This window comes from Aethalodelphis obliquidens, unplaced genomic scaffold (assembly GCF_003676395.1).
Source record: "Aethalodelphis obliquidens isolate GAN/ISIS:26980383/991018 unplaced genomic scaffold, ASM367639v1 scaffold2, whole genome shotgun sequence".
NCBI lineage: Eukaryota > Metazoa > Chordata > Mammalia > Artiodactyla > Delphinidae > Aethalodelphis > Aethalodelphis obliquidens.
The window spans coordinates 8,195,213-8,217,867 of record NW_020837946.1 but is presented as its reverse complement, the minus strand read 5'-3'; the positions used below and the strand labels follow the sequence as shown (position 1 = coordinate 8,217,867).

General features: G+C 56.0%; 1 protein-coding gene across 1 annotated transcript; it reads left to right on the top strand.

Annotated features, from left to right (window-relative positions):
- The first annotated feature begins 8,302 nt into the window (after positions 1 to 8,302).
- B3GNT7 (UDP-GlcNAc:betaGal beta-1,3-N-acetylglucosaminyltransferase 7) lies at positions 8,303 to 12,993 on the top strand. Its single transcript, XM_027118613.1, has 2 exons — positions 8,303 to 8,728; positions 10,551 to 12,993. Exons 1-2 carry the CDS (start codon positions 8,718 to 8,720, stop codon positions 11,743 to 11,745), a joined length of 1,206 nt encoding a protein of 401 aa, XP_026974414.1. The 5' UTR covers positions 8,303 to 8,717; the 3' UTR covers positions 11,746 to 12,993.
- Positions 12,994 to 22,655: the final 9,662 nt, after the last annotated feature.

Here is a 22,655-nt window from a genome sequence, read left to right as displayed (position 1 = left end):
AGTCTTTGCTTGTGGGTGGGTGACAAAAACCACCAACAAAAAATTATTGGCCCCTGTAACCAAATCAGGGGAGGCAGGGTGGCACTAGTTCTCAGGCCCTATTTTATCTTCCTAATACTACAGTAACCAATTACCACAAATTTAGCAGCTCAAAATTTATTCTCTCACACGTCAGTAGGTCAGAAGCCCAGGGTGGCTCAGCTAGTTTCTCTGCTCAGAATTTTACAAGGTCAAAATCAAGGTGTTGGGGCTTCCCTGGTGGCTCAGTGGTTGAGCATCCGCCTGCCGATGCAGGGGACGTGGGTTCGTGCCCCGGTCCGGGAAGATCACACACGCCGCGGAGCGGCTGGGCCCGTGAGCCATGGCTGCTGAGCCTGCGCGTCCGGAGCCTGTGCTCCACAACGGGAGAGGCCACAACAGTTAGAGGCCCGCGTACCGCAAAAAAAAAAAAAAAAAAAAAAAAAAAATCAAGGTGTTGGTGGGCTCTTATTGGGAGGCTCTGGGAAGAATATGCTTCTAAGCTCATTCACACTGTGGGCAGAATCCAGTTCCTTTTGGCTGCAGGATCGAGGTTCCCGAATCCTTGCTGGCTGTTAACTGGGGGCCACCTGCAGCTCCCAGGGGCCTCTCTGGTCTCTAGGCTCCAAGTGGATCCCTATATTTCACAACCAGTAAAGGCACGTCAAATGCCTCTCACACCTGGAGTCTCTCTGATGCTCCCGTCTGCTTCCAGCCAGAGAAGGGTCTCTGCTTTCAAGGCCTCTCATGATTAGATTGGGCCCACCTGGATAATCCAGGCTAAACACCCTATTTCCAGGTCTAGAACCTTAATTACATCTGGATCCTTTTTGCCTGTTTCCTAATATGGTAACAGGTTCTGAGGGTCAGGGCAGGGACAGCTTTGTGGGAGGGGCAATACTTTGCCAACCACAGGGCCTCTAGATCCAGGATTCCGGCCCTGTTTCTCTGTTTGCTGTGCGTGTTGTTTGTTGTTGTTTGTGAGTGGGGCACGGGGTGCGTGAGCACAACACTTCCCCAATATGTTCAGAGCCACACTCTCAAAAGCCTGGTGACCAGAGAGGAAAGGGGTGTCCCTCCCCAGGTTCCACTCCCCAGGGCAGAGCCCTGACTGGCCCAGTTTAGGTCACAGGCCCACCCCCTTGGACCAAGCATGCTGTCAGGGCAGGAGGGGGCATAAGAGACTGACTGGCCCAGCCTGGTTGAGAGCCCACCCTGAGACCAGAGGGAGGAGGTCTGTTACCAAAAGGGAGGGGTGCTGGGTACAAAGCCCAAAACAGATTTTGTGACCATTGTCACATGAAGCCCACTCTTGGACCCCTTCTCCAAGGCTCCTGGCTCAGCCCTTTACCGTGCTCACTGCAGTTCTGCAAGGCCCATCGTGTTATTAACCAGTCTTTTCCGAGACCCGGTCCCAGCTCTGCCATTCACCAGCAGGCTGACTTTTCTCTGGGCCTCAGTTGTTCCTTAGGTAAAATGGGAATAATGAAACTCCATTTCTGGCCAAGCTCTCCAGGGCTGCTAGGGAAGCAGGTGGGAGGGTATGTGTGTGAAGAAGAGTCTTTGTCAATGTGGAGAGGCCTTTGACCAGAGCCTAGGAGGGACTTTTGGGGCTCTGAGTCTCGGCTAGAGTCTCAGTGGTCCCTCTGGCTCTGGCCCCTCGGTGGTAGCAGCACCAGGCCAACAGCTACCCGGCGGGCTGTGGTAGGAGCAGGGCTGCCCAGAATGCACCTGGCCAGGCTCTGGGCCATGAAAAGGCAGCCATTCAGGGCTTGGACAGGGGCCGGGTGACGAGAGACAGGGAGCCCTGTGCTTCGGAGAGGAGGGAGGCCTCCCGGTGGGGCTGAGCTGCCAGGCCGGGGAGGGCAGGCCGGCTCACAGCCGAGGGGGAGGCGCCGGGAAGGAAGACTAAGCTAGTGTGTTTGAGGCCGAGGGGCTGAAAGGAGGCTGTGTGTGCCCAAGCCGGCCGCCTGGCGGGCGGGGATGTGAGTCATTGATGGCCTGGGGGGAGGGGGCACCCAGCTGTCCAGGATGAGAGGGCACAATGCCCACCCTCGTGTGAATGCGTGTCAGTGTGAATTTGAACGTGTGTGCTGGGGGTGGGGCGGGAGCCCTGCAGATCTGTCTGGACCTCCCAAGGCTCCCTGGGGTGGGTACACCCCGTCATCCTCTGAATACAGCTGTGGCGAGACTGGCCTCATCTGTGCCAGGGTCTCCTCGAGGCAGCCAATGCTGGTAATTCACGCCCTCTGTTATTCAGCCAACGGCATCTGTGCCTCCCCCACCCCGTGCCGCCAGGAGAACAGAAAGGCCTGCCCCTGCTCTTGGTTGTGGTGGGACAGGTGGAGGGGGGACAGACAGACAGACATGATGCCAGCCAAGAGAGGGAGCACCTACTCCAAGGAAGGGGACATTTGGGGTGGGTTTTGAAAGATGAGCAGAAGTTCACTCGATGCAGCAGGGGGGAGCACATTTGAGCAGAAGGAAGCTGGAGTCTTGGTGAAGGAGAGAGGAAGGCCAGGGCAGCTGGGGTAGGGATGGGAGGTAGACTCGGGTGGTGCAAAGGGCCTGTGGTCAGTAGCTGGAGGTTTCTGGAGGTATGGGTGGGCATAGGCTTGAGGACCTGCAGGAGATCAGAAGAGGCCACTCAAGGATGCAGTAGGGATCCGATGCCGAGCCAATGGTGCCGAGCCCATTCTCAAAGGCCTGCCAAGCAGGGTTTCACTGGTAGCAGATGAGCTGGTTGGGGGAAGCCCCTCCCACCTGGACTTGTGTGTGTGTGTGAAGGTGTGTGTGCATGTGTGATGAGTATCTGGGTGTGTCTATGGGTGAGTCTAGGTGTGTGTATGTGCCTCTCTCTGTGGAAGTGTGTGTCTCTGTAGGTGTATAAGTGTGTCTGCGTGTATTTCTTACCAGGTGTGCATGTATCTCGAGTGTGTATGACTATGACTGTCATGCCAAACATGCATGCTTCTGTGTGTGAATGTGTCTGTGTCTGAGTGCTGTGTGTCTCTAAATACGTCCGTGTGTTCTTGCCTGTCTCTGGGTGTGTGTGTGTGTGTGTCTGGGTCTGTCGCTTGCTTGCCTGTGTGGCTCTGTGTGTGTCTGCTGTGAGTGCCCACCACACCCTGCCCACAGCAGCCTGGGGCTCAGCCCAGCTGGCCTGTGTCCAGGGCAGCATCCGGGGAGTGTGCCTCTCGTTCCCGCCCAACTTCTTCACAGGCCGCCCTGACCCTGCTCCTGGGCCTGTTTCAATTGTGGCTTCTCTCTCGTCTGACCAGCTCCACCCACATGTGACTGGCTCCCACCCCTACAAAGGCCAGGGTGGCTTCGGCTGCCCCCAGGCCAGCCAGTGGGGGCCCAGGCACAGGAAAGGGGAGGCCAGCCCCGCAAGGGGGCTGTGCCCATCCCCCCAGTGGCCAGCCTGGAGAGAAGGACTTGTCAGGAAAACATTTACAGACACTTCCCACACAGACACCACCCTTCTTCTTCCTTCTGGGGCCCTCAGGCTTAGGGCTTGTTTCTCAGGGCAGTTTGAGAGTTCAAGGGGGCGTCAGCGGGAGGACTGGCCCGGGCAGCTCTTCCCTTGCCTTCTTGAGAATAGCAGCTTCCTTTAAGGGCTCTGCCCCCTCACAGTTGTTCCGACTACAGCAGCGGACACGTGACCCAGGCCCGGCCGATCGGGGCACCCAAACCCCCCAGACACAATCACTGGCCCATCAAACAAGCTTGAGCTACTTGGATTTGGGTGTCTGTCACTTGCAGCCAGAGGGGCCCCGGACAATCCTTGCCTCAGTCGCAGGTCTGAGTCTCCAGGGCGCACGGGACCACCCTTGCCTGGCGCTTACCACGCCTCTGTCCCTCCCTGGCTTTCTCAGATCCCATACAAGGGCTGTGGCCACCCTCCCCCCGTCTTCTCAAGCCACTGACTCCGCGGCCGCTTCCTCAACTGCCTCCTGCTTCGATGGGAAAAGCGAACTCCTCAGCTCTTCCATCTTGGCCTGATTTCCTCCACACCTGCCTCCCACTAGGTCTTTCCTGTCCCCAGGCTCCCAGGAGGAACTGTCCCTGTGCTGGCCCTTGCCCACGGCTGACCAAAAGAGCTGGAATTGGAGGGCTCAACACCAGTGGCTCCCAAACCTTCCTGTGCATCAGAATCATCTAGGAAAGTGGGAAAATACAATTTCCCAGGTTCCATCAGATTCTCTGCAGGCAGGCCCTGGAATCATGATTTGAAAGCAGCTTCACCGGTTATGGCAATATCACCTTCTTAGTTGTTGAGTCAGTCTTGGCTCCATCAGGATTTGGCCCTAGAAGGGCATCTCGGGCTTCCCTGGAAGCAATGGGGTTGCCCGTTGTGTTGCTCATATGGGGACCCTGCAAGGAGCCCCTTTTACCTTCCTCCCATCTTCTCTCAAGCCCCTGTGATCTGGGCTTCTCTTTGGCCCAGTCTTCCTTTGGGTGAGGTGACCTCTCAGACTCCAAGCCAGACCACCCATGCTTCAAAACCCTGTCCCTCCTCCCTGCCCCCTCCCCGAGCCCCCCTTTCTTCCCCATCCCCCCACCTCTCTGCTCACTCCTTTTGGACCGCCTCCTGCTCCTCCCACTCTTTAAAGGGAGGGCCAACCCACAGGAAACACGTTCCCCTGGAAGACTGCAGGGGGGACAGAGTTTGCCTGCGGGGGGCTCCTCCAGTGCCAGTGTGTGCACTGCCCCCCTTGACCAGGAAGCCCCTCCCAGCATGCCCTGCAGGGTTGGTCAGGTTTCTGCTGGGGATATGGTGGCCTCTGAGGACCAGAGGTAGGTGAGGACAGTGGGCCTCACCCCACACCTCCTGGACAGGTGGTGTGTGACAGTGCAATCAGTGCTGCCCCACTTAAAGCACCTATTGCGGAGAAGCACAAAAGCAGACCTCCTACCCCTGCCCGGGAGCCCGAGGGAGAACCACTTTCCATCCCAGGGCAAATTCAAGGACATGCTCATGCTGACCAAGGACTGGCTAACCCTCCAGTCTGATCACTGTAGGTGGGGGGGCACCCAAGACCAATTACAGAAAGTTCTGGGCCCAGGGCACTGCTCTGCTGGGTTATGGGGCTCATTCAGGCTCGAACAGAGGGGCCTGCGCAGTTTCTTGCCAGGCACACACCTTCACCAAAGAGCGATGGCTTCTGACACTCCAGTGTGAATGAACAGACCCCATGGTGCAAGTGTAGATGGCCACCCTCGGAGCACTGGCCGTGGCTGCCCCTGGAGCGTAGACTCCTACTTGGGGAGGATGTGAATTCACACGCTCACACATGCTGCACCTAAGGGACCACAGCCAGGGCCACTCTCCACCCTGCAGCCTTTGCCCAGCTCTGAACTCCATCCCCTCTCTCCCAAGTGCCCAGAGCTCCTCACACCTTGGCCAGAGGCTGGCCCAGTGCATCCTCTGGTCCTGCAGAGGGCCCTCCACATCTGAGGGCTCAGCAGGCTCTGGGCCCCGGGCTTTCATCCCAGGGGAAACCAGCAGGGTCAGGATCCCAACCAGTTCTGGAGGGTTGGTGGGGCTGATGTGAAAGAAAGTGGGGAGGGGGAGGGGGAAGGGGGAGGGGGAGGGGGCTCTTGGCGATCTCCCAGGCAGGGCTCACTGAGCTCCCTCTTTCAGGGCAGAGCGTCAACCTGAGGGGAGCAGAGGATGACCATGTGACAGGGACAGCTGACCCACTTCCACCATGCTTGGGACCCACGCCAGCCCCGCCTAACCGGTTGCTTCCTTTCCCCCACCCTCCCTCCAGGGCCCCCTCCACCTCCCGGATCAGTTTCTGCAGCTTCCCTCTGTCTTCAGCCACGGCTGTGGGGCAGGTGACAGATTCCATCTGCAGACTGACCTCTGCCTCCTCAGGGGCCTCACTCGACCACCCCCGTCAAGGCTTGAGACGTCAGCAGGAATCTGCTGCTGGGACTCTGCCCGAAGGGCAGGGGCTGGGACAGGTGGAGTGGGCCAGACTGGGTGAGCTCTGGCACTCCTGAGAGGGACAGGCCCAAGCAGCCCCAGGGGAGCCTGTCAGACTGACGGTGCAGGCTGACCAGGGGCTGGCCTGGCTCCCACCCCAGAGTCGAGCACCGAGTATTTAACTGTCATCCATTTCCCAGGCTGAGTCCGACCGAGGCACAGATCAAATGAATCCATGATGACAAATTGTTCCTCTCAATGGACCAGGTTCCACTGGCAAACACTCTGCTGCCTTTGGCGGCGGTCTTCCCATTGTCACCTTTGAACCCTCCTGGGTTCTGGGGCCTATGGATTGGCTCGCCACGTCGCAGGAGGCACTGATCAAGCTTCACATGCGTCATCTCTGTAATTCCGTGCTGCCAGGAAACAGGTCTCAGGGCGATAAGCCACCTGCCCCCGGTGACATGCAGGAAGTGCAGACCCACGGACCCGACACTGCCGCTCCAGTCCCTAACCCTGGGCTCAAATTCCCTTCCCAGAGATCACTGTGTCCACCCCTTATTAGGCTCCTAAAAAGACCCCGCAGCTTCCAGGTGAGAGGTCAGTGCTGAGGCAGGGCGGACTCTCCTCAGCCAGGCCAGCACTAGCCCTCCCTCAAGGCCATGCTTGCAGGACAAAGCAAGAGAACACAGAAGCCTGGGCAGTGAACTACCTGGTGCCCTGCAGGATGGGTGGTCAGTGGGACTGTGGGTGGCCCTCAAGAGCAGGCTGACAGGCCAAGGGGGGCTTTGGGCTGCAGACCAGACCTTCTTCCTGCTCTGGTACTTGGGAGGGGCTGTTACTAAGGCGCTGGTCCCAGGGTTCTCCTCTGGAATTCTGCCTGAAAGGCCCTTCACAGTCCCTCCCTGAGGCTTGCAACATCCAGGAAAAATGCTATTGAGTGCTGGCTTTCTCCTACCCCCCCAATGGGCCCTCGAGCCTTAAAGAAAGGGCTCCTCACCGGAGTCTCAGGGGCCTGGGGTCCAGCTGGGGTCCTTAGGCTTCCTACTACCTGCCTCTGACTGTACCTGAAGGCCTCCTGGCCTCCTGGCCTCCCTGGGTGCCCCTTGGCAGGAAGTTGCTCCCTGTCACTGCTTTCCCTGAGTGAAGGGCAAAAGGGCCTGCCTCCGGAGCCAGGCAGGCTTCCTGGGTTTGCCTACTATGAGACCTGACCCACTGGAGGCAGCACCTCCATTTCCTCCTTTGTAAAGTGGTAATAATAGCAGCCTGTAGGACTCAGTCATTTCACGCAGGGGCCTAGACCGTGCTTTGCATATTGCACTGCTTGATGAATGTTAGCTGTTATTTACTGGACTGTGAAATGCTTCTGTTTCACTACTGTGGGCCTTTTTTTTTTTTTTTTTGCGGTACGCAGGCCTCTCACTGCTGTGGCCTCTCCCGTTGCAGAGCACAGGCTCCAGACATGCAGGCTCAGCGGCCATGGCTCACGGGCCCAGCCGCTCCGCGGCATGTGGGATCCTCCTGGACCGGGGCACGGACCTGTGTCCCCTGCATCGGCAGGTGGACTCTCAACCACTGCTCCACCAGGGAAGCCCTACTGTGGGCCTTTTTGAGGCCCTACTGTAAGCTCAGTGATGGGACCTCACCATGGAACAAGGCTAGGACAGACATTACCTGTTAGAGGATTCTGGAAGTCACCTGGATGGAACGCCCACCACCCCAGACCCACCCGGGCCAAGAACGCCCCTGTGAGTTCTCTGTCTTTGTGCAGCCCACTCCCTAGGAGTCCCTGGGTGTGTCGTACACAAACAGATTAATAAAGGCTTAGGGACAAAAAAGGTTTCGAGTGAAATACTTGTTGATGGATGAAAAGGAAGTTTGGGCCGGCAGAGAGGCCTTTCCTTGGTGGTGAGGAGGGGCTTCCAGAGGCAAGAAGGACCCCAGAGATGGAGAGGGTTATTGTCCGGGGACACAGAGAAGGTTTCAGGGCTGAGCTGCGGCCTGGGCTGGGGTCCCCACTCAGGCAGCCCCGCTTCCCCCTGACCTCTGCGCGGGCTTCTGCTCTCCCAGCCCCAGTCCCTCTCCTCGGTAGACCCAGCCTTAGGTAGCTAGGTGCGGGGGTGGGGGGCGGGGGGTGTTAGGGGAGAGGGCAGAGGGAAACAGAGGGGGGAAAGGAAGCCCTGTCTGCCTCTGCCTCCCCCACCCAGAAAAAGTCCGGACGGGGCCGGAGGGAAATGGCTGGGCCCCGCGCGCCTGGGGAGGTTGGAGGTGGGTGGGGTCCCGGTCCGCAAGAGTCCAGAGGGGCCGGCGACCCCAGGGAAGCCCCGCGGGGGAAACCGCGTCCCTGGGGGCGTGAGTGACCCTCGTGGGCTCCGAAGTCCTGACTCAGCCACTCACGCTCGGGCCGAGTGATCCTGGGCGGCTCCGGGCGCTCCCGGGGCTCGGGCGCCACCCCCGGGAAATGGGTAATTGCCGCCCTGCGCGGGGCTGAGGGCTCGGCGCGCGGCCGCGGGGATGGAGGGCCGGGGGCGCCGAAGGGGTTAAGGTACCTGGGCCAACGCCTACCCTCCCGGCCCCTCCTCCGGCCGCGGGGAAGAGGAAAGCCTCGGCGGGGGCGCGTCCCGGCCTCCGCCCATGCCCGCCCCCGCCCGCCCCCGTCCCGGTGCCCATCCCGGTCCAGGTCCCCGCCCGCCGTCCCCGAGCCGCGGTGCCCAGAGCTGCGATCCGCGCGCCCGGCTCCGCCGCCGCCCTGGACCGGGCCGCCATGTCTCTGTGGTGAGTGGGGCCGTCGGGCCGGGGGACCCGGGCTGGGGGCGCGGGGAGGCATGCCCCGCTGGGTGTCCCGGGCTGGCCTCACTTTCCCGGGCACAGATGGGCTGGCACAGCGGTGGCCGGAGATGCCCGGCTGTGCGCGACGCCTGCACCGGCCGGTCGGCGACCGGGGACCGCGGGGCCCGTGCGCTCAGCCCTCCCCGGCGGCGCCTCTGCTCCCTTACGCCCGGGCACCGAGGCACGCACATCCACTCCCGCACCCGGGGAGTTAGCGACGCAAGGTCTCGCCGGCAGCTGGGTCCCGTCCTCCATTCCGAGGGCCTCCTGCGTCCTGGGCGACACCCGTCCTCTACCCTCAACCCCCGAGTGGCTCTCCTTCCTCCCGGGGAGCTCGTGCCTCCCGCCTGCCCACCTATCCCATTCTCCTCTCCTCCCGTTGGGGGCTTTTTTCCCACAAATGAAGTGGGGTGGTGCAAGTGGAACCAGCCTGGAGTGGAGGAGGATGACCCCCTCTGTACTTCCTCCAGTCCGGCCTCCCGACCTGGGGTGTGGACGGCTTTGCCGAAACCCCCAGGGCGGGAAAGCCAGCCCGGAGCACTCCGCTCCCACCCCCTGGGAGGATCCGGTCTTGGGTCACATCCCTGTCCCAGCACCTGAGAGGATCCAGTCTTCCTCCAGGAAATCTTGGGACCCCATGGAAAATTGCCGTCCATGGGGCTCAGCCTTCACTCGCCCCGGGTGCCTGCCGCCTAATCAGCCGGTCCTGAGGCCACTCCAGGCTGCTCTACCTGGTTCCTGTCTCACCACTTTACAGTCTGTCTCTCCTATATCTCCCCTCTTGGCACTCAGGGCCATCTCCCTGCTGGGCTGGCCCTGTGAGGCTACACTTTTCTGGCCTGCCCCGCCCCCCGCCACCGGAGTCCCCAGCTCCTATGTCTCCATAGGAGAGTACATGGCAGGGGGACTGGCCACCCCCAGAGTGTGAGCTGAGGAGAGAGGGTCCTGGGGTCCAAGGGCTCAGGGTCCAGGGATTTCTGCTTCCGAAAGGGGTGTGGTGAGGCTAACTTGTTATGAGGGACCCTGGAGAGTGGGAATACAGCTGCGAGCTGGGGGACTTCACCTCTCCTAGTGGGCGTGTGGGGGCAGTGGGCATGCTGGGAGATGCTCGCCCCACTTTCAGGCCTCTGTCGACCGTGAGAGCTGTTCTTTTTTGCTGGGTCACATGGACGCAGGGGGACGGGGGAGGGACAGGCTTCTTCAGGTCCCAAGTTAGAGCCGGCTCCCCAATGTCCCCCACACTTTTTGAGCAGGTGTACTCTCTGATGGTTCACCAGGCTTGCACAAAGCAAAGGGGGTGCCTGGGGGAGAGGTGGGGAGCAGGGCAGAGGTCATCCTCGGGGAATCACAGCATTCCCCCGACTCCATATCCACTGTGTGCCCGGCACTGCAGCTAGCGCTCCAATTGCATGCTATCCTCATTTCGGAAAAGAAGAAATCATGGCTCAGAGAGGTTAAGGGAGACCCACTGGACCTCTCCATTCAGCTTGTAATTAGCAGGACCAAAATCTGAATCCTAGCAGCCTGACTCCACAGTGTTTGTACTTAAGCTCTGTGCTGTGTGGCTCCCCTGGTCCTGGAGGAAGGAGGTCAGGATGAGAGAGGAAGCAGGACCCTCCTCTGACCGCTCAGGGGCCCAGGGACTTGAGTCTGTGTCCAGGGTCCACTTGCCCATCTGGGACTGCACCTCTGTACAAGGGGACTGACTCATCCTTTCTTCTCTGTACCATCCTCTCCCCACCTCACTACCCGCGCCCCCCCCCCCCAGGAAGAGAACCATCTACAAGAGTGTGTGCCTGTCGCTGGCCCTGCTTGTGGCTGTAACAGTATTCCAGCGCAGTCTGACCCCCAGCCAGTTTCTGCAGGAGCCCCTGCTACCCACCCTCGGGTTACAGAAGGCCCAGAAACCAAGCGGACACCTGGTGAACCCTGACAGGTTCTGGAAGAACCCGAAGGATGCGGTCACCCTCACACCCATGGTTTCACGGGGGCCCCAGGCCTGGGATGTGACTACCACTAACTGCTCAGCCAATGTAAACTTGACCCACCAGCCCTGGTTCCAGGGCCTGGAGCCACACTTCCAGCAGTTTCTGTTCTATCGCCACTGCCGATACTTCCCCATGCTGCTGAACCATCCAGAGAAGTGCAGCGGCGACGTCTATCTCCTGGTGGTTGTCAAGTCCGTCATCACACAGCACGACCGCCGCGAGGCCATCCGCCAGACCTGGGGCCGCGAGCAGGAGTCAGCGGGCCAGGGCCGCGGCGCCGTGCACACCCTCTTCCTGCTGGGTACAGCCTCCAAGCAGGAGGAGAGGGCCCACTACCAGCAGCTGCTGGCCTACGAGGACCGCATCTATGGGGACATCCTGCAGTGGGACTTTCTTGACAGCTTCTTCAACCTGACCCTCAAGGAGATCCACTTCCTCAAGTGGCTTGACATCTACTGCCCCGACGTACGCTTCATCTTCAAGGGCGACGATGACGTCTTCGTCAACCCCACCAACCTGCTGGAATTTCTGGCTGACCGGCGGCCCCAGGAAGACCTGTTTGTGGGTGACGTCCTTCAGCACGCTCGGCCCATCCGCAGGAAGGATAACAAATACTACATCCCCGGGGCCCTGTACAGCCAGGCCAGCTACCCGCCGTATGCAGGCGGAGGGGGCTTCCTTATGGCCGGGGGCCTGGCCCGGCGCCTGCACCACGCTTGCGACACCCTGGAGCTTTACCCCATCGACGACGTCTTCCTGGGCATGTGCCTGGAGGTGCTGGGTGTGCGGCCCACGGCCCACGAGGGCTTCAAGACGTTTGGCATCTCGCGGAACCGCAACAGCCGCATGAACAAGGAGCCCTGCTTCTTCCGCTCCATGCTCGTCGTGCACAAGCTGCTGCCCACCGAGCTGCTTGCCATGTGGGGTCTGGTGCACGGCAACCTCACTTGCTCCCGCAAGCTCCAGGTGCTCTGACACCGGGCGGGCCGCCAGGGTAGGCTAGGGCGTGTGCCCTCGAGCCCCGGAAGACATGGGGCTGCAAGTGTGAGGCCAGGGCACAGCCTTTGGTCTCCGCGGGGAGGCGGAGGGGTGGGCCTTACGTGTCCCCAGGTGTGGTGGGGTGCAGGTAGCCAGAGCTGAGGCCCGGGAACATTTGGAACTGCCCGGACTGGAGACAGTCCTCTGGGGAGCGAGGCCACTGGCCCCTGGCAGCCCTCCTAACCTGGGTCTGTGGCCTGGCTCCCTCTGACCCGGTGGGAGGCCCTGGTGGCCTCTGGAGGAACCCTGTGCTCAGGTACCTGGGCTGGACCTGCCCCTGGATGGGTCTGCGGCTGCCCTCTCACCTTCACGGAGAAGATTCTCCTTCTCCTGTGAAATGCCTCAGTCTCCCCACGGGCCCAGGCAGCCCTTTCAGGAGAAGCTGAGCCCTGTGCAGGCACACAGGCCCTCTCACGCCCCTGGGTCTCCTGGAGACTGAGCCGCAGAAGGCCCTCAGCACACCCCCGCCCCCTGACCTACCTGGGGTTTGGCTGCCCAGTCTACTCCCAGTCGGCTTCACTCCTAGCTGCGTCCTGTGATGCTCCCTCCGGCTCCCGTCTGTCTGGAAGCATGACCGGCCACTCTGACTACCTCAGCGATTCTCAGAACCTCTGGATGGGCTGCAGCCCCACCTCACCCCCTGACGCAGGGCCAAAGAGCAGTGCTCCGGCCCCAGCAGTCACGGTGCTGCCCACCCAGCCCAAGCCGAGGGCCCTCCTGCAGCCCCGTGAGGCCTGGCTCCCCAGCCGGAAACCAGCCGGTTTGACCCTGGAAGTGGACATTCCTTTACTAATGTGAAGTTTTATTTATGAAGAATTTGGAGGGAGAAGGGGCCAGGCCTCGGGAGAAGGTGGTGTTCTTCCCTCCACTTCCCTCATTTCAGCAAGACACGACCTGCCTCGGCCACTCTTCCACCCACAGCCACAACCCTGCCCCGGCACCCCCATGCCCGTCCCAGCCCCGCTCCAGAACCCTGCCCGACCTGCACGCCTACTTCTGCAGGGCCTAAGCAGACCAGCATTCGCCCCTGTGAAGGGACGGCGTGGCCCTCGTGAGCCGCCCCACTCAGGTTCAGGGGTCCCTGGGGATGGCTGCAGAAGGATGCCACCTCGTATCAGGATCGAATCACCTGGGAAAAGACTGAGGGGGCGACTCTATTTTCTCAATAAAAGGGGACTGATTTTCTTTCTGGTGTGAAAGTTCCTGTCGCCATCTCCGTCGGAGGGCCTGTCTGGGGCCAAGGTTGCTGGAGATTTCTGAAGACACAGCTCGTTCCTTGTTCTTGGCTGGTGGGTACACAAGGACCCTTTGAAGGACCTGAGAGGGAGCTGAGTGCCAGGATGAAAGCAGAGTCAAGAAAGACGCCCCCTGGGTGGGGAGCGGGGTGCAAGAGAGACCTGCCACCCGCAGAGTGTTCCCAGCGAGCGCCAGGCCGGAGCCGCCCCGAGGCCGGCGCTGCAGCGAGTGGGGTTGGGTCGGGGGCGTGCAGGGCCTGGTGGGCTTCCTGACGTTCCTTCAGCCAGCCTGGAGCCTTGGTAAGGTTGACAAGCGGCACTGAAACAGTGCCTGTGTGGGGTCTGGTGTGAGCGGGACCGCACTGTGCAGGGAGCCTCGGCCTAAACTGCGTACTTCCAGGCTGGCGAGGGCAGCCACCAGCAGGAGAAGGGGCACTGGGGCTGTAGTGGGCAAGACAGCAGCTCCCTGCCTGCGCCCAGTGGGTCACATGCCCCGAGAGGGTCACTTACTTATTAATGCCCACGCTAGGACTCTCCTCCAGGTGAGTGAGAGGAATGGCTAGATCCTAACGTAATGTGCTGTCTTAGAATGTTAAGAATTTCACGACGGCACAGCAGAGTTAAACTGGGCACAGGGCCCTTCTGAGGCGGAGCCTTGTGACTGTACAGGTCGCTAGCCCTGTTTGTCCATCCCTCACCCTCTGAAGCCAGGGGCTGCAGAAAGCAGGGAGGGGCTCTGGGGTCTCTGCCTACCCAGGGCTCAGTCCAGCGAAGCCAAGAGCCATGGAGGGACATCCAGGAGACGGAGGTGGAAGGGCCACTGGACCCAAGGCCCAGGTGGGGGTCCAGAGGCAGCCTTTGTGTTCAGCTGCCACCTGAAGGATGCTGGGCAGGTGGAGGGGAGACAGGTGGGTGCATGCCGAAGCAGATAGGAGCCCCTCTGCCATGCGGGGGGCTGCGGTGGGTGAGGCTGCAGGTGCTGGAACAGGGCTGTGAGAGGGGAAGGCTGCTGGGGATCTCAGGCCTTCTGGGTTGCAGGAGGGTGTTCAGACTCGATCCTGAGAGAGAGGTACGAGGAGCGGGGCGGAGGCCCCTGGCGGCACACCCCTTCTTCTGGGCTCGCTCTTTCTCCAGCTGAGCCGCACGCACAGGGACATCTCAGTGGGAGCAGCAAGTTCCCAGCATGGGAACTTCCTCAGGCTCTGCCCCATGGGGACCCTTGTTCCTGACCCCATTTCAAACCTCAGGGGCCCAGGCTGGGCTGGCAGAGAGGGCTGGGAAAGGGGTGGGGCGCCCGCGTTAGCACCGCAGAAGGAAGGGAGGAAGTGCGGGGAGCCCACCTGAAGGGGCTGGTGTAACAGGACCCCCAGCACAGGGCGGGGAGCACCTGCATCTTGAAGGAGGAGTGGGCGCTCGCCTGTGGTGGAAGGGGAAGGAAGGACAGTCCAGGCTGGGAACACGTGCAGCAGCCCAGAAGTGCAGAAAAGTGGGGCATCGGGTGGGCAGTGCTGGAGATGGGAGGAGCTGGGCGGGGTGTCCTGGTGTTGCACCCCACAATATCTTTCTTCAGTCTTTAGCCGAAAATGGTATTGAAGGTGGTGGCTTGGGCCATTTCGGAGAGTTTTCCTGGGTATCCTCCGTGCATATAAGAGGTATGCATGTTATTTAACTTCTGTTTGTTTTTCTCCTGTTAATGTGTCTTTTATTATAGGGAGGAGTCTCCACCCACAACCTAGAAGGGTAGAGGGAAAATTCTCTTTCCTCCCTACAAAATGCTACCTCTCCCTTTTGGAGCCCACCCACTCCTAAATCGTCTGGACCCTCAAGGACATCCTTAGTCCAAAGTGTGTTCCCTGGAAAGTCTGAGCCGCCTTCTTCAGCTGCTGCCTCTCCCCCAACACGGTGACACGGTGGAACACGGTCCCCCGCACCCCAGTCCTGTGCACTCTCAGGCGTTATCTTCCTGGCAGAGGCTGTAGCGGGGCGCACACTTCAGACACAGAGTGATTCTCTTAATCACCCTCGCTGGCGCTGCCATACTTCCCCAAAGAGGAGAAGCAGCAAGCTAGGGGTGCTGGGTCCCGAGACTCCCAGTCGGCTACACAGTCTCCTGGGGAGCCCCACAAACGCACTCAGGTTCTCTTTGTCCCTGGGAAGCGACTTTCCAAGCCTTCCCTGACAGTAAATTTTAGTCACTCCTCAATCAGATCCTGGGGAACAGGTAGGGGTGGGGGGAGGTGGGTCTCAAACCCTTTCCTCCCCAAGGGCCCTGAGCTTCAAATGCAAGACACTTCCCCTCCTCCCCAGCCACCAGCCCTGCATTCCTAGGGGCCTTGGGAAGACGGAGCTTTGTCAGGCCACAGAAGGTCCGGGCAGTGGGTGCTCTCTTTGCCACATTTACATAACTAAAGAGACCACTCAAAGAAACCTCCCCTTAACAAAGAAAGCCTGTTCTGAGGTGACTTACTCTGTCCACCTAAGCTAAGAAGCAGGGAGGGAAGCTTCTGGAACCCTGTTATATACGACGGTCAAGTGAAGCAATGGAGGCTCCCAAGAGTAGGGTCCCACAGGTATCATGTGACAAGGCACTACTTGAACTCGGGTCTCTGCACCTAACCCCTCACCCACTAACTTCCATGTGTATTTGTGGGGTTTTGCCCAAAAGCCCCAAAAGTAGAAAAATGTGATGTCCCATGAGTGATTGGAAATTGGGTATTTTGGGTTTCGGGGAGCCCAGCAGTATTAGCACTGTAAGAAAGTCTTTTTTCCAGGTAGTTTTTTCAAATATTGTGAAGAAAAACTTTTCTGTTTCAGCGAAACACTATGCACTGTTTAAAGCACAGCCCCCAAGCTGTCTGCTTCTAGCCCAGTTCATGATCTTGGAGCTATTCTGCACCTTTTTTAAAACTCACAGGAAGTGGGGGAGGGATAAATTGGGAGTTTGGGATTAACATACACACACTACTATATATAAAACAGATAAACAACAAGGACAGCACAGGGAAGTATATTCAATTTCTTGTAATAACCTATAATGGAAAAGAATCTGAAAAAGAATATATCTATATATAGACACACACACAAAACTAAATCACTTTGCTGGACACCTGAAACTAACACAACTTTGTAAATCAACTATACTTCAATTTTAGATCTTTTTAATAAAAAATTTTAAGAAATACATTGTAAATATAATAATAAAAAAATCGCAGGAAGCGAGAGCTTCCATCAACTTCGCTCCCCCCTATGGAAAAACCAGTTTTGCCTCCGTTTGCAATTCAATTCCTTCTCTCCATATAAATTTGTACTTTTTGACAAGTCTCCTGTGAACCAGTTACAGCATCCACTTGTCCTCTTATGAATAAAATAAATCTTTACCTCGCGTTCATTTTTATACCTGTAGGAGTTAGGAGTTTCTTTTTCTGAAAAGTATCTTTTACATTTGCTTCTATATTAAAACGAATACAGACACATTATGGAGTAGAATGCAATTTTTGCGTATATTTCTGATACAAAACTTGCATCTCGGAATAAATGTTACACCTTCCAGGTGAGCCTGGAGCTCAGTCCTTTCCGGAGGGCCTCAGCCCCGCTGCTCATCTGAAAAGCAACCTCCCCCCGCCCTCCCCGCCCCCGGGAACTTTGGAAAAACGCTTGCGTCCAGGGCCCAACCCAGGCCGGTTACATCCGAAGCTCGGGGGCGGGCGCTAGTCTAGGTGTTTTAAACAGTTGGCCAGGTGACTCCGGCGGGCGCCCCGGCGGGGATTACCTGACCCTGCAGAGCCGCAGGTGACCGCTCAGGAATCTCCTCGCGCTTTGCTTTTCTCTGGTGCCGAATCTAACAGGAATGCCCGGAATTCCTGCTCCCGCCCCAGGCTGGACAAAGGGTGCGGGCGTCGGAGGGCGGTCAGCCCAACCCGCGACCCAGAGGCCATCGCTGAACCACCTGGGCTTTAGTGGGGACAATCGCGCTTTGCCGTCGGAGGTGGGGGAGGCAGAGGTGGGTGGTGGCGGAATCCACCAGATCCCGGGGACCTGGTTAGGAGGTGAGGAGCGCGGCATCTTCCGGTGAGACCTACCTGCTGGCCCGTGACGCGGCCGTAGAGGGGCGAGGGGCGCACGGCTGCAGGCAGACCCCTCTGCGCCGGCTCCGCAGCAGCGGGCCGTGGGCGGGGCCCTGCGAAGATCCAGGGCGCGGGGCGGGGCCGGAGGGCTGGAGGCGTCCGCGGGGCCAGAGCGATGCCAGGAGAGGGCGGGGAGCGCCCCCAGCCGACCACGTTGGACATCGTGACAATGAGGGGAGGGACGATTAGCTGTTCCGTGAAATCTGTAACTTGGAATACTTGTAGCCCAAGTTATCCGCGGTACCTAAGGCCATGCGTGCCTCAAAAATGCCAGAAATCTCCACGCCAGACTGTACAATAGGAATTGTTTCCTTGTAGTGGGATTCCAGGGGGGTTATCCTTTTCTTTTAGCTTATCTGTATAAAGAAGGCTTTCTACCCTGAGCGTTTATCACTTAGTTGAGGGGTAAAGTTTAGGAGATACACGTAGGCCAATATTCGGACAGACACGGTGCCCTTGGAGGGAGGGAGATGGCTTTGAGGCCCTCAGGGCCACCTCGAGGAATGATTCTTGTTTTACCCACCAAGCATGAGTGCAGCCTCTTGACAGAAATGGCCTTGGCCCGCCCACCCTCAGAGGCCTCCTGAGGTCAGAAGGAAGGCCTTAGATACCTGGCAACAGTTTGCTGTCCTTGTAATTGTTTACTACCTAAGCTCGCCTAGACAATACAATAATCCGCATGCTATAAAAGCTGACGTATAGCCAGCCTTGCAAAGGACATAAAATTCAGCTCAAGCTGGTTGAAACTTCATTTTTTTTTTTTTTTTTTAATTTATTTATTTGGCTGCGTCGGGTCTTGGTTTGTGGCATGCGGGATCCTCATTGCTGCGTGTGGGACCTTCCTTGTGGCATGTGGGATCTTTTCAGTTGCGGCACGCATATGGGATCTAGTTCCCTGACCAGGGGTCGAACCCAGGCCCCCTGCATTGTGAGTGTGGAGGCTTAGCCACCGGACCACCAGGGAAGTCTCACGCTGGTTGAAACTTTAAAAGCAATTTGCTGGCTCACATGAGTGAAAGGCCAAGGGCAGCCACCTTCAGGGTTGGTCTGATGCAGCTGCTCATCCAGGATAAAGGCACAGGGCAGCCTCCCCACTTGCCAGATCTGCACTCAGGTTGCAAAAGCTGCATGTTGACCACCATACTGAACCCATGCAAATGGTCTGCAAAACTTTGAGGCAGGTCTGGAAACAGCTGACCATACACCATTGCCACCTGCAGTTAGCTGAAACCAGCTGCTGGTTGAAAGGTCAGACTCAAATCAGGCAGCCCAGCACATCCAGACCTAGTCAAACATTTCTTACTAGATTTGTTTTATGTAATTTGAACCTATGTTCTTTGGCACTTAAAAAAATAGAGAGTTACTGATAAAAATGTGTCTTTTATAATGAAGACTTATGAGCCATTGTGAATCACAGTACACTCAGCATCCCCCAGTGATGTCCTACCTGCTCCCAGGAACCTTCATATTTGATGAGGTTTCACTCTTATAACTACAGTGCACTGTATGTCACAGTTGACCTTAAAATAGGGAGATTATCTGGGTGAGCCCAATCTAATCCCATGAGCCCTTAGAAGCAGAGAACTTTCTCTTGCCAGCAGGAGAAATTGGAGAGATTCAAAGCAGGAAAAGGATTCCACATACAATAGCTGACTTGGAGATGGAGGTGGCCAAGTGACAAAGTGTGAGGGCAGCTTCTAGAAGCTGAGAGCAGGCCTTGGTTGGCAGCCAGCAAGGAAGTGGGACTGAATCAAAGATTCATATCAAAATCTGTACCATGCTCAGCACGTACGTCCTTTCTGCACAAGAAAATTTTACCACAGAAATTACCCACAAAAGTAAACCAAATGACAAGAACAATGACAACAATCCTAGCCTCTTTCTTAAATAACTGTGTGCCAAAGAGAAAATGAAAACTATAAAGGCAGATTGTTTTGAAATCAGGGCTACCACATACTTATGTTTGTGAAGATAACACCAATTTATGTCATTATGACTTCAAAGGTGTTAGGCCTTGACCCTAAAGCAGTTGAACATTGTGAAATTTAATAACTTTAAATGCATTCATTATCTACGAAAAAAAATAATACAAATAATTGAACTAATATTTCAACTCAAAATTTCAGGGAAAGAACTTTAAAACAGACTAAAGCTGGAGTTCCCTGGTGGCCTGTTGGTTAGAATTCGGAGCTCTCACTGCTGTGGCCCGGGTTCAATCCCTGGTGGGGAACATCCCACAAGCCACATGGTGTGGCCAAAAAATATTTTTTTAATGAAAAATAAATAAACAGACTAAAGCAAAGCCAGAAAAAGGAAACAATAGAGACATAATAAAAATGAAAGTTGGGCTTCCCTGGTGGCGCAGTGGTTGAGAGTCCGCCTGCCAATGCAGGGGACACGGGTTCGTGCCCCGGTCCGGGAAGATCCCACATGCCGCGGAGCGGCTGGGCCCGTGAGCCATGGCCGCTGAGCCTGCGCGTCCGGAGCCTGTGCTCTGCAACGGGAGAGGCCACAACAGTGAAAGGCCCGCGTACCGCAAAAAAAGTAAATAAATAAATAAAGTTGAATTTAATGAATTTGAAAGCAGTAGAATTGATTAAATAAATCCAAAAGTTGTTCCTTAAGAAAAAAAATTGACGAATCAAGACCACCATGAGATATCACCTCTCACCTGTCAGAATGGCTGTTACCAAAAAAACAACAAATAGCAAGTGTTGGCGAGGAGGTAGAGAAGAGGCAGCACTTGTGCACTGCTGGTGGGAATGTAAACTGATGCAGCCACCATGAAGAACAGTATGGAGGTTCCTCAAAAATTAAAAATAGAACTACCATATGTCCAGCAATCCCACTTGTGGGTATGGAGACCATTTCTCTGTTCCTCAGAAACCATTTGATCCAACAAATTTACTTCTAGGAATACACCGAACAGAATTCAAAGCAGGGACTCAAACAGATATTTGTTCATCAGTGTTCATAGCAGCATTATTCACAATAGCCAAAAGGTGGCGAGAGCCCAGATGTCCATCAAGATGAATGGATAAACAAAATGTGGTATATGTCCAATGGAATAATATTCAGCCATAAAAAGGAATGAACTTGCAGGACTTCCCTGGCGGTCCAGTGGTTAAGACTCCATGCTTCCATTGCAGGGAGCACGGGTTTGATCCCTGGTTGGGGAACTAAGATCCCACATGCTGCACAGCATGGCCAAAAACAAAAAACAAAAAAAGGAATGAACTTGCTACAGAATAGTACATGCTACAACATGGACGAAACTTGAAGACATTATGCTGGGTGAAATAAATCAGACACAGAAAAGACAAATATTGTATGAGTCCACTTATATGAGGTCCCTAGACTAGTCAAACTCATAGAGACAGCAGAATAGAGGTTACCAGGGGATGCGGGGAGGGAAGAGTTTGTGTTTAATGGGCGCAGAATTTGTGTGTTGGGGATGATGAAAAAGTCCTGGAGGTGGATAGTGATGATAGTTGCACAACATTGTCTTTGTACTTAGTGCCGGTAAAGTGTACACTTTAAAAAGGTTGAAATGGTACATTTTACCACAATAATAGATGAAAAGTAGATAATTTTTTTTTTTTTTTTTGGCTACTTTGGGTCTTCTTTGCTGCGCGCAGGCTTTCTCTAGTTACGGCGAGCGGGGGCTACTCTTCGTTGCAGGGCACGGACTTCTCATTGCGGTGGCTTCTCTTGTTGCGGAGCATGGCCTCTAGGCGCGCGGGCTTCAGTGGTTGCAGCGCGTGGACTTCAGTAGTTGTGGCACGCAGGCTCAGTAGTTGTGGCTCTCTGGCTCTAGAGCGCAGTCTCGGCAGCTGTGGTGCACGGGTTTAGTTGCTCCATGGCATGTGGGATCATCGTAACATAACATCATCTCTATCCCCTTGTATATCTCCTCTGAATTTCCAGAATCCCTTTCCAGTATGTTCTAGGCTGAATTCTGCCCATGAGGGGCACCCTCACCAGATTCAGAAGGCTGAAGGAAGTAGAAGCCATTCCTCTTGAGAAGCAGCTATGGGTAAGCAGCAAAAATCATCGCTGGTGTCTTTCCTTAGCTTCTGGGGTCCCCCTTGCAAGACCCCCACTTCAGTGCTGTGGGCAGCTGAGACCCTTAGTGAAAGCTTCCAGCAGCTCCAGGTGTCCTCCTGGGGAACCCCTGCTTTGGTCCTACTAGCACCTGGGATCATTGGTGACACGTTCCCTGCCATCCCCTCACTTCCAGCGGCTTCCTGTCCTTTCCTCCCCCAACCCCTCCAATGCTTCTGCAAGTCTCCATTTCCCTGTATTAATCTCTCTCTACTTGAAATACCTGGAGTGGCTTCTGTTTTCCTGATTAAACCTTGACTGATACAAACAGTACAGCTTGCATATCCTTGTTTGTGCTCATGAACCCATGGGCCACTCTAACTGTAGCATAAATTCCTGCAAGTGAAATTTCCAGGTCAATTTAAATTTTGATAGTGTATTATTCAGCTAGTGTTGCCATAACAAAGTACCACATGGGACTTCCCTGGTGGTCCAGTGGTAAAGAATCCACCTTCCAGTGCAGGGGACGCAGGTTCGATCCCTGGTCAGGGAACTAAGATCCCACATTCCGCAGGGCAACTGAGCCCATGCACTCTAGACCCTGCGTGCCTCAGCTAGAGAGCCCGCGTGCTGCAACAAAAGATCCTGTATGCTACAGGGAAGATCCCAAGTGCCGCAGCTAAGACCCGACGCAGCCACATTAATTAATTAATTAATTAATTAACTTTAAAAAAAAAAAGTGAAGTACCACAGACTGAGTGACCTGAACAACAGAAATTTATTTCCTCACAGTCTGGAGGCCCATAGTCTGAGATCACGGTGTCAGCAGGGCTGGTTGCTTCCAAGGCTTCACAGGTGTGTCCAAATTTCCTCTTCTTATAAGGACACCAGTCATAGTGGAGTAGAGCCCACCCTAATGACCTCATTTTAATTTTATTACTTCCGTAAAGACCCCATCTTCAAATACATTCATGTTCTAAAGTACTAGGAGTTATGATTTCAACATAAGAACTGGGGCAGGGGACAACTCGGCCCATAACAGATAGCGGCTACCAACTAGCTCTCTCCCCAGAGATTTACCCAACTACATTCCCTACAGCAACGCACAAGTGAGCCCCGTCCCCGCACACCTGCTGACAGAATGTTAGCAAACTTGGTGATCTTTGCCAATCTAATAGGTAGGAAAGGTACAGAGTGTTGTTTTAACTTGCATTTCTCTTACTCTAAGCGAGGTTAACAGCTGTTTCCTGAGTTTATGACTCATTTGTGTTTCCTTTTCTGAGAATGGTTTGTTCTCAGACTTTGTCCATCTTCCTATTGGTGTATTTGTCTTTCTCTTATTGATTTGTAGAAGGGCTTCATTAAAGCCATTTATCCAATATGCTGTGCAAATATTTATCTTTCAATTTTGTTCATAATTTTTCTGCAATGCAATGATATTTTA